The sequence below is a fragment of the Ovis aries genome, chromosome 14, assembly GCF_016772045.2.
Source record: "Ovis aries strain OAR_USU_Benz2616 breed Rambouillet chromosome 14, ARS-UI_Ramb_v3.0, whole genome shotgun sequence".
Taxonomy (NCBI): Eukaryota; Metazoa; Chordata; class Mammalia; order Artiodactyla; family Bovidae; genus Ovis; species Ovis aries.
Genome location: NC_056067.1, coordinates 34,381,322 through 34,396,235, shown reverse-complemented (window position 1 = coordinate 34,396,235; position 14,914 = coordinate 34,381,322). Strand labels below are relative to the sequence as shown.

Below are 14,914 nucleotides of genomic sequence, written 5' to 3'. Positions count from 1 at the left end.
CATTATTACTACCTAGTAGTCAGTTCCACTGGAGGAGGGCATGGCAACTCACTCCAGTATTCTTGCCTAGAAAACCCCATGGAGAGAGGAGCCTGATGGGCTCCAGTCCATAGAGTGGCACAGAGACACGACTGAAGCAGCTAAGCAGCAGCACCAGTCCCTTTCATGGCTCCTTTTATCTCCAAGACAAACAAGCTTTCATAGCTCTTCCACCCCTCTCTGCCATCTCCCGCCACACACCCTCCTCACAATAGCCTATGGTCTCTTGCTCCTCTGCAGAGGCATACCTGCCTCTAAGGGCCTGTCAACACAGTTTTCACACTGTGATGTTGTCTGCATCCATATCAGCACACCTTCCTCTCCACCCAGGTTGGGGCCATCTAGTTCCTGTCTGTGCCCTGAGCATAAGAGGTCCTGCCTAGGCTGCTCCAGACTCATTGATCACAGGGAGGACAGCCCCACCCCTTCCCCCAAGGAAGTGGCGCCCAGCCCTCCCCACTCTGTCCCACGGTGCAGATGCTCTTTCCTGTTGGGAATAAAGTACCAGAGACTCAGCTTCCTTCCTTTCTGCATGTGGCCTTGGAGAGGGCGGGACCTGGAGGGAGGAGGGGGCTCCTGAGGAGGGAGGTGGGACAGAGGCTTCCTTGGGTTGAGGAATTCTGCTGTGGCAGGCTGAGGTGTGGGCCTGTGAGCCAGTGGAGGGAGTATCCAACTCTGCCGAGACGGCCGGGGGAGAGGGCCCTTCTCAAGGCCAAGGCTCTTTGTGGAGGAGGGAGCACTGGACGCCTGGTCAAGCCTGGCGAGCTCCATACCATAGTGTCCTCTGCAGCTCAGAGAGGAGCAGCGCCCAGCGGAGGCTCCCGTCTACCCTGCCCCACTTCCATCTGGGGGGCAAAACCGGGAAACCTCGTCGACGAGGGTATCTCAGGTGCCTCCCCACCTCTCCCACCTCCCTCATTTCCTGAGGGAGCCGGAACCTTCTCCTTCTCAGAGGGGCCTAGATGCACACAGTAGCTCAGAGGAGTGCCCACTTTGCCTGCTCTAACCTGGACCTTTGCCCTCACTCCGCTCCAGCTCCTCCAGCCATGGACTCGGCAGCCAGGGACAAAACGCAGCCCGTACTCCCCACTGGTATGAGCCCTTCTGGGTGGGCCGAGGGAGGGATGGTGGCAAGAAAGATGGGGATGGTGGGTTGGGGTCTGATTGGAGCTCTGTAGGGCGGGGAGAGGAGTGGACCACCCTGGGGGACAGGCTGAGGGGTAGGAAGGGGAGCAGATTCGGCAGCCACTTCCTGCAGGCCTAGCCCAATTGACGCAGCTGCCCAGGCTCTTCCTGCCCAGGGCCGGAGTGGCCGGAGCAGGAGAAGGCGGAGCAGCTGGCCCGGGGTGCAGCACTCAAGTGGGCCTCGGGCATCTTCTACCGGCCAGAGCAGCTGGCCAGGCTGGGCCAGTACCGGAGCCGCGAGGTGCAGCGGACCTGTTCTCTGGAAGCACGCATCAAGGTGGGCATCGGGCAGGAGGCAGGAGTGCTGGGGGCGAGCTGAAGGGCTGGCAAGGCCTCACTGCCTGCCTCCCTCCCACAGTCGGTGGTGCAGTCATACCTGGAGGGTGTGAAGACCGGGGTGTGGCAGCTGGCCCAGGCCCTCGAGGCCGTGCGGGGAGCCCATGAGGCCCTGGGCCAGGCCCATGGGCTGCTCCGGGATATGGCTGAGGCTGCGCAGACCCTAGAACCCCTGCGGGAGCAGGTTGTGCAGCACAAACAACTGCAGGCCCTGTCTCAGCTGCTGCCCCGGCTGCGAGCTGGTGAGTGTGCCTGGCCCTCGGCCTCAGCCCTCTGCCAGCCTGTTGACAAGCACCAAGGGGCTTGTCGCTGATCAAGGGACTGGGATGCCAGTGGGAAATTGCATGGAGGGACACACCGGGGCCCTTTCAGAGAGTAGTACAGGCTCCAGATGACGTATGAAGCAGGGTGCCTGTTAGCTCATTCTGGGGTTCCCAAGCATGGGAAGGCTTCCCTGGTAGCTTAGCTGGTAAAGAATCCGTTTATAATGCAGGAGTCCCTGGTTTTATTCCTGGGTCGGGAAGATCCCCTGGAAAGGGATAGGCTACCCACGCCAGTACTCTTAAGCTTCCCAGGTGGCTCAGTAGTAAAGAATCCACCTGCAACAAGGGAGACCTGGGTTCAATCCCTGAGTTGGGAAGATCCCCTGGAGGAGGGCATGGCAACCCACTCCAGTATTCTTGCCTGGAGAATCCCACTGGACAGAGGAGCCTGGTGGGCTACAGTCCATGGGGTCGCAAAGAGTCAGACATGACTGAGCAACAAAGCACCGTACAAGCATGGAATGTCTGAGTCAGGACTGATACCTGTGGCTCTGCCCAACTTAGCTGTTATATACTGAACTATTTCCCTAACAGGGTGGTCAAATAGCCACTGGCATGACTCCCTCCGCCAAGTTTCTCTCTTCCTTCTGTTTCATCAGCTCAAGGGTTTACACCCTAACCACCATGTAGGCCCTTCCCTGGGTCTTTTCAGGCTGGCCAGTGCTCTACTGTACTGATCATTAAATCTTTTACACATCACCCCAGCCCCAGGGCATCAACATCCACTGCTGTACCCACTGCACAGGTGGAAAGGTTTAGACTCAAGGCTGTCTCTTCTCTCTGATTAGTGCCAGCTGCAGTGGCCCACACACAGACCCTGATTGATGCCCAGCGGCTCTTGGAAGCCTATGTGAGCCTTCGGGAACTGGAGCAGCTGCAAGAGGAGACGTGTGCACCTCTTGGGGGCCTGGAGTTGCCAGTCTTCGAGGGGCTGGGCCCTCTGGCTGAGGCTCTGGGCCAGGCTGTGGAGGCGGCCGCAGGGGCTGCAGGGCAGCTGGCCCGGAAGGACCCAGCCTTGCTGGTGGCTGCTGTGCGTGTGGCCGAGGTGGATGCTGGGCGCAGCACCTCCCTGGAGCAGGCTCCACGGGACTGGCGGCAGCGCTGTCTGCGTGCACTACAGCAGGGCTTGGAGCGGGTCCACTTCGGGACATCTCTGCAACCTGGGCCTGGGGCACTAGCAAAGTGGCTGGAGGCTCTGCGGGTGGCTCTGCCAGCCGAGTTGGCCATGGCTGAGGCTCTGGTAGCACCCTGCTGCCCACCACACTACAAAGTCGTCCAGTTGTGGGCCCACACCCTGCATGACGGCCTGCGGCGCTGCCTGCAGCAACTCCTGGAAGGGCCTGAGTTGGAAGAAGCCGACACCTTCACCCTGCTGCACTGGGCGCTGCATGTGTACCAGGGGTCAGTGTCTCTGGGGCAGTAGGGAATGGGGACATCAAAGGCTGGGGGCTCCGTGTAACACTGGGCAACCCATCTCCAGGCCAGAAATGATGGGGAGCCTGGAGTTGGGGCCTGAGGCTGATGTGTCTGATCTGGAGCCCCTCCTGACCCTGGAAAACATTGAGCAGTTGGAGGCAACATTTGTGGCCAAAGTCCAGGTGAGTAGTTGGAGCCCAGGTTCAGAGCAGTTCTGCTGCCACCTGTGGGCCTGTATTTGTGGAGTCATGTATCTACCCGTCTCTAGCAGTGTCAGTGCCCTGCTACATCCTGCTGCTCCTTGCCCCCCTTCCCCAGGCAAAGGTGGCCCAGTGGCTGCAGAAGGCGCTGGATGGGGAGGTAGTCGAGTGGGGCCGCGAGCAGGAACCCGACACAGACCTGTCTGGCTTCTACCACTCGCCATTGCCAGCCATCGTGCTGCAGGTGGGTGAAAAGTGGCGAGACTTGGGGGCAGCCCTCACAGGGAAAGGGAAGGAGGGCAGGACCAGGACCCCGCTAATGGCTGCCCATCCCTACCTGTAGATCCTGGAAGAGAACATTCGTGTGACCAGAATGGTCAGTGTGTCACTGCAGCAGCGGATGCATGGCATGGCACTATCAGAACTGAGCACCTTCCTGAGGAGGTCTGACCCACTCCCAACTCCTGGCCCTGCTCCTGGGCAGCCCTAAGGGGTTCTGAGTGATCAGACACACCCATGGGAAAGGACTCCTTCAAAACAGGGCCTTGGGTATCTTGGAGGTGGGGCCAGAGTACTAAGGACTAAGTACTAAGTACCAGAGTGACAACAGGTACCGGAGCCACCTCTGCTCTTTGCAGCTTCAGCAATGCTCTGATCCGATTCTCCCGAGACCATTTTGGCGGGGAAGCAGTGGTCCCTCATTACGTGCCGTACCTACTGGCCACCCTCAACCACCAGTTAGCACTCAGGTACCAGGATGTGCCCACAGAACGCCACCTCCACTAACCCCTGACTGAACATCTATTCAGTATCGATCTAGCCTACACTGGGCCTTTAGGAATTTTAGACTCACATAACCCTGGGATTCCAATCCTAGTTCTCCTAATTACTAGCTCTGTGACCTTGGGCCAATTATCTAATCTCTCTGAATTTTGCTTCTGTCGTCGATAGTATATGGGTAATAATGGACCTTCTGAGACTCACGTGAGATTATGGATATAAAGTACCTACCACAGTACCTGGCACAGAGTGTCAATTATTCATTCATTCAACAAATATTTATCAAGGCCCTATTCTGTGCCAGGTAACGTCTAGCGTTATCTCTGTGAATATAACAAAAATATTCCCTTCCTCTTGGGTCTTATGTTCTCTGGGGTGTGGGCAAGAGAGGACAAACAAGTTAATGATGATTTTGACTCCCTCCTGACTGGGATTAACTCTCTCCTCTTACCGAAACAAACTGAAAGACATAACTTGCTCAAGATCATACCGCGAATTAGAGGTAGGACCAGGTGGCATGTGTGCCTTCTAACTCGCTGAGCCCACCACTTCGGCCTCAGCTGTGTCCACACTTTCAGAAGTCCAGGGAGCTTGCCCTTCTTGTCCCCTCAGGCGACACACTTGTGCCACTAGGTGGCGCCCGAGTGGCTAGACAGCAGAGGTCCTCTCGGGCCTTGGCCTTGGTCCTGAAGCCATCCTTTTGGTCGGTCCAGCTCCTCCGTATCCGTCCTGCAGCCCGAATGGGTGGTTCCCGGAGTCTTGGCTCCGGTGGAGGCAGAGCTGGACAAGTTGCAGAAGAGGATCTGTCGCCTGGTGTTGGAGGCGCTGCTGGCGGAGCTACAGGTGAGGCTTCAGGAGGAGACGGGGTTGGGAGGAGGAGATACAGCGTATGCATGGGGGCCTCTGCCGGGGAATGCTGGGTCTGAATTGTGCCTCCAGCTACGTCTCTGAACTCCGTTCCCAGCCCCTATTCGCGGCTCTGCCCTCGCGCCGCTGGCTCTCAAGCCCAGAGCTGCTGGATGACGTGTGCGAGCGGACGGCGCGATTCTGCCAGAACTTTCGGCACGTGCGGAATCCCGCGGTCCAGGTGCATCTGCGGGGAAAGGCTGGCGGGGGGCGGGGGTTATCAAAGCGTCCATGCGAAAAACATCCTCGACCCATTTGATCGCGATCCCCACAGCTGTTGCTGGTCGAGGCGGAACGTACGGTGGTGCTGCAGTACCTAAGTGCGCTGATGCAAGGCCGCCTAGTCTGCCGCGGTGCTGACGAGAGGACCCAGGCGGCCGAGCGCCTGCAGCACGATGCGGCCCAGCTTCAGGAGCTTTTCCTCGGTTTGGTGAGAATTCGCTGGGCGAGCGGATGGGCGGGAGTCTTAGTGATTCGATAGGGATCGAGGATTGGAGAAAGACCAACCCCTGCGTGCTCAGGGCCTGGAGGAGAGCGTTCAGTGTGTGCCAGTGCTGCTTGCATTGAAGGAGCTGCTGAACCTCCGCGACCCTACGCTACTTGGCCTCGAGGTGGCAGGCTTGCGGCAACAGTTTCCCGACGTGAGGTGCGAAGACCGCCCGGGAAGGGAGGAGACCCAGGAGGGGCTGGGCGGGGCTAACACACCCGTAACTCAACAGCGAGGATCACGTCTCCGCCCTCCTGGACCTGCGCGGAGACGTGTCCCGAGAGCAGCGCCTGGCCGCACTCAGCTCTCTGCGGGCCGGCCCGCAGCCCTCGCCCCCAGCTGGTCACCGAGCACTTTTCAGCCTCGTGCCAACACCTGCACCCTCGGTGGCCTCCTGCTTCCCCTCAGGGTCCTGTGCCTGACTCCTGACTGCCAGCAGAATAAAGTCACGTCCCCGTACGCCTGAATTGTACGTGTTGGCGAAGGGTGGATGAAATAAAAGTGCCCACGAAGGGCAGGGGGTCCAAGTGCAGTGACACACCTAAGGTATCCTGGTTCCAGTTCTGATATATGGCTGCGCCCCACCTATCCCGGTACCAGACCTGTATGTGGGCTGCTTTCCCAAGTACGGGGACTTCCACAGTGTGCAGGCTACACCCTTACGTGTGCTCGCACCCGCAGAGAGCTGGCGTCTCCTACGCCAGTCAACTGAGGCAGAGGGGGCGGGCTTAAGACAACACCCCACCCAGGGGCGTGACCCGATGGCGGACACCACCCCCCGGCTCTGCCTGGCCCCACCCCAAGCCGTGTCCTCGGGCTCTTGCGGCAGCAGAGATTGACGCGAATCCGCGCTCCTTCGTCTGAGCGTGCGCGCGCCCGAGCCCCTGCGTCACCAGCGTCGGCTCCCGCGGGCTGGGCAGCCGGCGGCCTGTGTTGCGGAGCGGGAACAGCGGCGGCGAGAAGAGGATTGAACAGGTGGGGGCGCGGCACGCGGGTGTAATCCCCCCACCCCCACAAGGCCGAAAAGGCGTTCGACCGGACCCCTCCTCATCTACCTGGGAACCCCGCTCCATTGTCCACTGGCCCCGCCCTCCATTGGGCACACCCTTTGCCCCAGCCCCTGCCACTTATTGGCTGTAGGTCACGCCCCTCCTCGATTTCCTAGTACCCATTGGCTCCTCTTCAATGTTATCTTCTCTTGGAGTTTCTTACTGGCGCAGACCACACCCTCTTATATATCACCAGACTCCGCCTTCAGTCTGGGCTCCTCCCACAACCATCTTTCATTCATTCTGCATCTAGTGCTGGGTACTTTGGTCATGGGGGTGAATGAGACCCGTCCCTGCCCTCAGGGAGTTCAGGGGATGATGTGGGGGGAGACGGACCTGGGCTCCAACAATAACAGCCTAGGGTGGTAAAGAAGCCGCTTGGGCACTGGGAGCCTCTAAGACGCTGGGAAGGCTTCCCAGAGGAGGTGAGGCCTAAACCCTGTCCTGAAGAATGGTTAGGAGTTTGTTACAGGGAGACATTGGGAGGGCATTCTTGGCAAAAGGACCTGAGACATGAAAAAAACAGGCATATCCTGGTAATTCCAAAGAGGTAGGTCAAATGAAAGAAGGGGAGATAAAGAGGATTGGTACAAGTAAGAGGCCTGGAGAGCAGTGAGGAATCCAGAAAAGTGTATGGTTAGTTGAGGGAAAGGAAGCCTGAGCCTGAAATCATCCAGCAGCTTGTCACTAGGCAGAATACTGGGAGGAGGGGAGAAGGGATCAGAACTAGCTGGGGAAGCCATGTGCAGGGAGGGAATGATTCCAGTTCTGAGAAGGACAAGGGCTCTTGGTTTCATTCCTTTACTGAACAACTGTTCTGGGGACACAGCTGTGAACACTTAGAAGGAGAAAACAGACAATAGTCACATATACTGTACTTCAGATGGTGATGACTGCATTGGAGGACAATATTGTAGGGAAGGCGAGGTTCTGGTGGAGAGGGTTTAGAGGAGGTTTACTGTCTTATAGAGGGTGTGTTGGGAAGGCTTTTCTAACAAGATATTTGTACAGAAATCTGAGGAAAGTGAGAGTGACCCCTGCTGTTATATGAGGGGAAAGCGTTCCAGACAGGGACATTTTCAGTTTGAGATGCCTGTTATACATTCAAGTAAACATGTTGAATTGAGAACTGACAACATAGTTTGAGGGGCTTCCCTGTGTTTCAGATGGTAAAGAATCTGCCTGCAATGCAGGAGACCTGGGTTGGGAAAATCCCTGGTGAAGGGAATGGCAACCCACTCCGTATCCAGTATTCTTGCCTGGAGAATTCCATGGACATAGGAGCCTGGTGGGTTATAGTTCATAGGGTTGCAAAGAGTTGAATATAGCTGAGCAACTTACGCACAGAGAACACTAGTCTGAAGTTTATGAAAGAAGTTTGGGCTGACATATTTAAAACCATGAGAGTGGATGAGATCACCCAGGGAGAGAGCATAAATGGAGAAGAGAAGTTTTCAAGTTCTGGACATTAGAGTTTTTTTTTTTTTTCCAGGGGAGGGGCGGGTAAGGAAGGATTTATTGTAGCAAGTTAGGAGAACAGCGGGATCTTTCCCAAAGCAGTGTCTCTCCACATTATGGTGTTAAGAGGTCAGAAAGACAGGGATGAGCAGCAAGGAAGACAAGAACGAGCAGCTAGTGAGATGGGAGAACTATGTCCCAGTGTAGTCGAGAACCAAGGGGAAGATGTGGCCAAGCTGGGATGAGGTCACTGACTTTGTCAAGTTCTACTGATCAACATGAAGATCATTGGTGACCTTGGCCAGGTCAGTTTGATAGAGAGCAGGGGCCAGAAGTCCCTACTTGAAGTGAAATTTAAGACAGAACAGGAAAGAAGGAACTAGATAAAGACTGAGTATAGATGACTTGGACTGTTGTATTACCCTGAGAAGCAGCTGGAGGGAAATGCAGTGAAGCTATGGGGTCAAGTGAGGGTTTTATTTTTTAAGATGGAGAAATAACAGCATGTGTTTATACTGACGGGAAGAATCCAGCAGAATGGAAGAGACTGATGATGTAGGCGATGTAGGAAAAAGGAGAGATGCTGGAATTATGTCCCTGAGCAGACAGGAGAGTTCGGAGGATGGAGCCTTTGGTCAGTCTCTGGGGAGAGACTGGGTTAGACTGAGCCCTGGTACAGAGTTGGGGTAACCGTCCTGACACTGGCCTTGGATGACCACTAGGAAGATGGCTCTGATAGGAGACACCCAGGGATTGGCTTGGATTGGCTGAACTTTCCCTCTGCTTACAAAAAGCTGGTTCTAATTTAGATTTGAACAGATGGCCCAGAGGGAAGAGAGCATTCCAGGTGGAGGGACTAGCATAAGCATGGGGCAGGTAGGCCCAGTGGGCTGGAGGAAGTGGATGGAGCTGGGTGGGAGGGGCGGAGTGAGACTGAGAAAATGCCAGAGGTAGAAGGCAGATAGAAGGTAGTGAGACCCCCTCACCTTTCATCCTGGCAGCTGAGGCTACACTGTACCAAATTCCCAGTCTGGGTGGGCTCTGAGCACAGGGATTAGAATCATGAGTGGGGGGCTTAGGACTTACTCTCAGAAGCTCATGGGCTAAGGGGATTTGAGGAACCACCATCTACGTGGATGTATGAGACCTCCTCCTGCTTTCCCCCGGTCCAGGGAATGGACTAACTAGGGTGGAGGTGAGGGGGCACAGGGCCTGCTGGCCCTGAGGCCATACCCACTCATTGCTGGCCTCCACATCCTTCCTGTGTCTCCAGAAGTCGACGGTGTGGGGAGCTGGAGTGACCCAGCCGGATGTGCCCTCCAGGACAGAATGGTGCTGGACTCAGGTGCTCAGGTGTATGAGCAGGCACCCCCCAGCCCGCCAGCCAGCCCCTCCTCCTTGGCCCATAGGCGGGGGCCCTCAGACCGAAATGGGACAGCGCTGTTCCCCTGGCCTCAGTCCCTGGCCCTGCCCCTGGCTCTGTCCGTCCCCTCAGCCCTGCGGCCCCGGGCAGAGAGGCAGCCCTTCTCAGAGCTGCACTTGGGCCACCGTGGACACATGCGGCGCAGCGAGAGCACCTACACCGTGAACAGTACTGGCCGGCGGGGGGGCAGCACCCAGAGTCGGGCCCCGCCTGGACGGGGACGGGACCCAGGTAGGGGCACCCTGCGGCCTGCAGCCTCCCTGCCTCATATCGCTAAGGCTCGAAAGGAGGCAGGCCATGGTGCCAGCAAGAGCCCCTGCATGTTGGTGGCTCTGCGGCCAACCAATATGGACCGCGAGCGGGACAAGTTCTTCCAGTCCCATTACACCTACAACCCACAGTTCGAGTACCAGGAACCCATGCCCACGGCTGTGCTGGAGAAATACTGTGAGGCCTCTGGACAGTTCATTCATCAGGTCAGTGGCGACTGCCCGCCTCACCCCAGCCCGGACCACCTGAGCGGTCCAGCCTGACCTGCTGCTGCGGCCCTCTGTACAGGCAGTTGGCATCATCGAGGCTGTCCTGGAGAAGTTTGGGACCTATGAACACTTCGAGGCTGCAACGGGGGGCCAGCTGCTGACCAAGTGCCAGATCTGGTCCATTGTGCGCAGATACATGCAGAAGGAGGGCTGCGTCGGGGAGGTGAGCTCACGCTGTCAGTGATACCCCTTTTCCACCCGCTTCCAACCACACTGCCAGACTGCGCAGTGCCAGGCCCAGCTCTGTTCTGGTGGAGCTAGTGACCTCAGGCCAGCCCTGCTCCCGTCCCCGCCCCAGTCAGGTGGGAGCTGGCTCCAAGCAGAGGTGGGGCAGGGTGGGTATTGTGGCCAAGTGTCGGGCCTGGTTCCCCTGTGGCATCAGCAGGTCCACCTCCCCACTGGCCCCCGGGGATGGTGGCCATGACGTGCGTCTCTGCCACCCACAGGTAGTGGTGCAGCTGAGTGAGGACCTCCTGTCCCAGGCAGTGATGATGGTGGAGAACAGCCGACCAACATTGGCCATCAACCTGACTGGAGCCCGCCAGTACTGGTTGGAGGGCATGCTGCGGCACGAGATAGGTCAGGGTGTGGTAGGTGGGTGGGCTGGGATGAGAGGGGGCTGGGACATGGGGGCGGGGCAGTGAGGGGTCCCAGTAATTCCACCCCCTCTCATTTTTCCCCTTCCCTTCACCAGCAGCCACCTCCTCCCTCAGGCTCACAGAGGTACGCCAGAACATGCCAGCCCACTCTTTGGGCTCACCCTCACTTCCTGTTTCTTTTGGGTATCTTTTCCTCCCTCAGCTTCTTCTCTGATTTCCCTTGTCCGTGGGGCAAGACTGCTGAGGCCCAGACAGGCCAGAGGGAGAACCCTAAGGGCCCCACTAGTCTAGCCACAGTACAGGCCTTCCACGGTGGATTCAAGTTCAGATTCTGGGGAGGGAACTGGCTGAAGACACAGATGGACTTAGGAAGGGACTGGCCAGGCTGGAAAGGCAGGCATAGGACACGAATTACTATTCTTTCATGTCTGTCACTCCTCGTCAAAAATCGTGTTGCTCTGGGCAAAAGGGTTTTTGCTGAATATGTCAGCATGAGATGGGCATGCAAGGGTATGGGACTGGCCTCTCTAGGGGGCTGCGGGAGGTGGGGTGGGGGAGCAGTGTTAGTTTGGGAGAATTGTGTGTGTGTAGTCCTGGACGGGTGGGGGAGGATTCATGTGTGTGAACCTCTGGATCCTTGGGTGTGTGTTTACCTGAAGATGGTCTTGATGATGCCTTAGGTTGGGTGAGTATGGGTGTAGGGTGGAGAGGCTTGTGTGAGAGCCTGATTTTAGGGACATAAAGCTATGTGAGTCACCGGCTAGAGGTCCAGCCAGGCAGAGCAGGGCCCGGATAGGGCCAGGCAGGAAGACCCCCGGGATGCTCAGCCCAGCCTCTTCTTTGCCCTCCCCACAGGTACCCACTACCTTCGGGGCGTGAACAACGCACGACAGCCGTGGCACAGCGCCGAGGGCCGGCAGCAGTACGGGCTGAGGCCAGCAAACCCCACGGAGGAGGGCCTGGCCAGCCTGCACAGCGTGCTGTTCCGCAAGCAGCCCTTCCTGTGGCGCGCGGCACTGCTCTACTATACGATACATCGTGCCGCCCGCATGTCCTTTCGCCAGCTCTTCCAGGACCTGGCGCGCTACGTGCAGGATGCCGATGTGCGCTGGGAGTACTGCGTGCGTGCCAAGCGTGGCCAGACTGACACCTCGCTGCCTGGTGGGCACCAGTCCTGGGGGGTTGGCGGGGGAGTGCCTCAATCTGGGGTGGGAAGGTGAGGGTGGGGGTTTGGACCTAGGGCTCACGGCCCTCTTTGCCCACAGGCTGCTTCAGCAAGGACCAGGTATACCTGGATGGCATCCTGCGCATTCTGCGGCATCGCCAGACCATTGACTTCCCACTGCTGACCTCGCTGGGCAAGGTGAGGGGCCACAGGGCCTTCAGAGGTCCCAGCCAGCTCTCCCCTTCATTGCCGTATTCCCTGAGCCTCTGGTTGGAACTCCACTGAGGACTGGGTGCCAGGCCTCTCATGGGGGGAGCGTGGGTGGAGTGAGCACAGGCGATGAGGTGACAGTCTGGCAGCCAGTATAGGTGCTTTTTCTAGCCCACAGGTGTGTGTGTAGACACTGCTAAGGAAGTGAGCATTCCAGGCCAGGAGAGCAGTCAGGAAGGCCTGCAGAAGCAAGCTGGAGAAACAGCCAGGGATCAAGCCCTTGGCACTGGGTATTTGTGCCAAACTGAGGAAGTTGAACTTCATCCAAAGCAGTGGGGAATCCAAGGAGCTTCAAGCGAAGGGTGGCACAGATGTTGGCTTTAGAAGGCTCTGTGTGTCATATGGGAGGAGAGGCCTATGGAAGGGAGTGCAAGGGGAAGCGGAGAAGGCAATGGCAACCCAGTCCAGCACTCTTGCCTGGAAAATCCCATGGGCAGAGGAGCCTGGTAGGCTGCAGTCCATGGGGTTGCTACTAGTCGGACATGACTGAGGACTTCCCTTTCACTTTGCACTTTCATGCATTGGAGAAGGAAATGGCAACCCACTCCAGTGTTCTTGCCTGGAGAATCCCAGGGACGGAGGAGCCTGGTGGGCTGCTGTTTGTGGGGTCACACAGAGTCGGGCACGACTGAAGCGACTTAGCAGCAGCAGGAGCAGCAGCAAGGGGAAGAGGAGGCCTTTCTCGTCTCTTCTGCAGCACTGACGGTGGTCTGGCATAACCCCGCAGTGGCCATGCAGATGGAGAAGGGGCAAGCTGGAGAGATCTTCAGAGAGTGGAGTCTTTTCAACTCAGTGGCCACTCTGAGTGGGAGGGTGACATATTCTAAGTCCCCACCCTGGAATCTGACCTAGGGACTGTGAGAAGGGTCGGGCTGCATAAGCTGGCACCCAGGAAGGCTGGCTATGAGGCGTCTGAGGCGCCTGGTATCCAGGGAAAGGTGTTTGGAAGGCAGTTGGATACCCAGATTTGGAGATGAAGGGGGGAAGCTGGACTGGATACAGGAGTGGGGTTGAAGCACATAGATCTTAGAAGAAGATTTTGAGAAAAAGAGCAAACACCCAGGATGGAGCCACAGGGTACAGAACGTGGGGAATGAATCAGAAGGGGAGTGGGAGGGGTTCTGGGAGCAAAGGGCTATGGGCTATTGGAAGAGAGCTGGGACCAGCTGCCTGAAAACCAGGGGACCCTGCACTGAGGCCCAGCTTTCTCCCTGCAGGTTTCCTATGAGGATGTGGATCACCTCCGGCCCCACGGGGTGCTGGACAACACCCGGGTGCCCCACTTCATGCAGGACTTAGCACGCTACCGGCAGCAGCTGGAACACATCATGACCACCAACCGGCTGGATGAGGCAGAGCTGGGCCGCCTGCTGCCTGACTGATACTGGTTGAGGGCTCCGGATCGGCCCCCAGAACATGAAGCTGGTTGCTCTGTGCTTCCACAGCCTGGGTGTTTCTTGGGGCCTGGGGAGGGCAGAAGCATTTCAGGAGGGAGGAGCGGCAACAGCAGAGAATTTGTGCTAGCCTCCCTGGACCCCAAGGGCCAACAGCAGCATGTCAGGCAAACTAAGTCTGCCCTCCTGTCTCCAGCTGTCTGTTGAGCCAAGGAAGAGCCTGAGGGTGGGAGGGAAGCTGAGCATGGATGGGCATTGAGGGGGGGCGGGGTGGGAGTGGAAACTTGTTCTTGCATGAGATGGCTTTGGGTGTCTGCGTACTCCAGTCTTTTCGTCCCCCACCTGGCCCCTTGGTGCTCCTTCAGCTTTCATGCTGTCTACCTCTCACTGGGTCCTGGTGGGGATCTCCCTTCTCCTGGGGTGACTGCCTGAGCCTGCTGTCCGGCTTTCACACCGACTCGAGGAGCAGGGATCCTGGTAGTAGAGACCCAGCTGGGCTGGGGTGTGCTTTCCAGCATTTTGCCTCTCCCATTGTCATTGTGTGTATTCCCTATTTCTGTGCTGTGTGTCCTGGGCTTCTGAAAGTTCGATGGAGGGAACAGGGCTCCTCTGAAAGGCACTGACTGTTCCTAGCCCCACCGATACACACCCCCGCCCTCCCTCACATATACATAGGCCTGTGAGTCAAGCCGAGAGCTCCCCTGGCCTTGCCCTCAACCCCTGCACTGGCCTCTGCTGTCCCTGTCTTTGCCCACACCCTCGCAGCTGGTCTCTGGCAGAGGTTGGCATAGGTGGGCAGCATCTACAATCAAGCCTGAGGGGCAGGCCCCCAGTGGTTCCAAGTTCTGAGCCTCTCCTCAACCAGGAGAGGTGCCAAGATGATTGTTGCTTCTAGTTTCACCTCAGACTCAGCTGTGTGAGGTTGACCCAGCCCTGCTTCCACCCTTGGCCTTAGTTTTTCCACTTGAAAACTTGGAAACACAGCTGGAAAGTCCTTATTCCTTTAGTCATTGAATATGTATAGAGCGCCTTCTGTGTACCAGTTAACTGGTCAGAATCCTCACTGAGCTCCCAGTCCTGAGAGAAGCCAATTAAAACAATTATAATTAAGTGTGTCGGCTTCATCTACTCACGATCACTTCCTCTTTCTCTTAATCTCCCTTCCCAAGGCTGTGAGTCTAGCTTTCTCTAAGTGGAGATAAGTACTCCTTTCCTGGACCTTTGTGCCAGTGCTAGGGGCTTTCTTGGGTGGGGCTGGTGATGACACATGTCCCCAAATGGTTCATGAGGATAAAAGGGCCATGGAGCAGGGCCCAAGGATCTGGCCCTTGTCCCACTGGAGACC

The 14,914-nt window shown here is 57.3% G+C and overlaps 2 protein-coding genes across 12 annotated transcripts; both read left to right on the top strand.

Moving 5' to 3' along the window:
* Positions 1 to 813: 813 nt before the first annotated feature.
* On the top strand, positions 814 to 6,199 carry EXOC3L1 (exocyst complex component 3 like 1). Of its 10 annotated transcripts, none has more exons than XM_042231773.2 (14): positions 814 to 928; positions 1,075 to 1,131; positions 1,341 to 1,501; positions 1,583 to 1,802; positions 2,672 to 3,284; positions 3,364 to 3,481; positions 3,618 to 3,743; positions 3,843 to 3,943; positions 4,138 to 4,248; positions 4,993 to 5,122; positions 5,244 to 5,366; positions 5,460 to 5,615; positions 5,707 to 5,831; positions 5,905 to 6,199. In XM_042231773.2, the coding sequence occupies exons 2-14, from the start codon at positions 1,086 to 1,088 to the stop codon at positions 6,092 to 6,094; spliced, it is 2,220 nt and encodes a 739-aa protein (XP_042087707.1). In that variant the 5' UTR covers positions 814 to 928; positions 1,075 to 1,085; the 3' UTR covers positions 6,095 to 6,199. The 10 variants fall into 10 exon arrangements, with proteins under 10 accessions (XP_042087707.1, XP_042087706.1, XP_027833856.1 ...); XM_042231772.2 differs by having other exon boundaries at positions 1,326 to 1,501; XM_027978055.3 differs by having other exon boundaries at positions 814 to 919; positions 5,707 to 6,199.
* Positions 6,200 to 6,558: 359 nt separating this feature from the next.
* On the top strand, positions 6,559 to 14,680 carry MATCAP1 (microtubule associated tyrosine carboxypeptidase 1). Of its 2 annotated transcripts, none has more exons than XM_004015062.5 (7): positions 6,559 to 6,647; positions 9,453 to 10,078; positions 10,161 to 10,304; positions 10,588 to 10,720; positions 11,596 to 11,901; positions 12,006 to 12,103; positions 13,393 to 14,680. In XM_004015062.5, exons 2-7 carry the CDS (start codon positions 9,509 to 9,511, stop codon positions 13,555 to 13,557), a joined length of 1,416 nt encoding a protein of 471 aa, XP_004015111.2. In that variant the 5' UTR covers positions 6,559 to 6,647; positions 9,453 to 9,508; the 3' UTR covers positions 13,558 to 14,680. The 2 variants fall into 2 exon arrangements, with proteins under 2 accessions (XP_004015111.2, XP_060253990.1); XM_060398007.1 differs by having other exon boundaries at positions 6,559 to 8,009.
* The last annotated feature ends 234 nt before the right edge of the window (positions 14,681 to 14,914 follow it).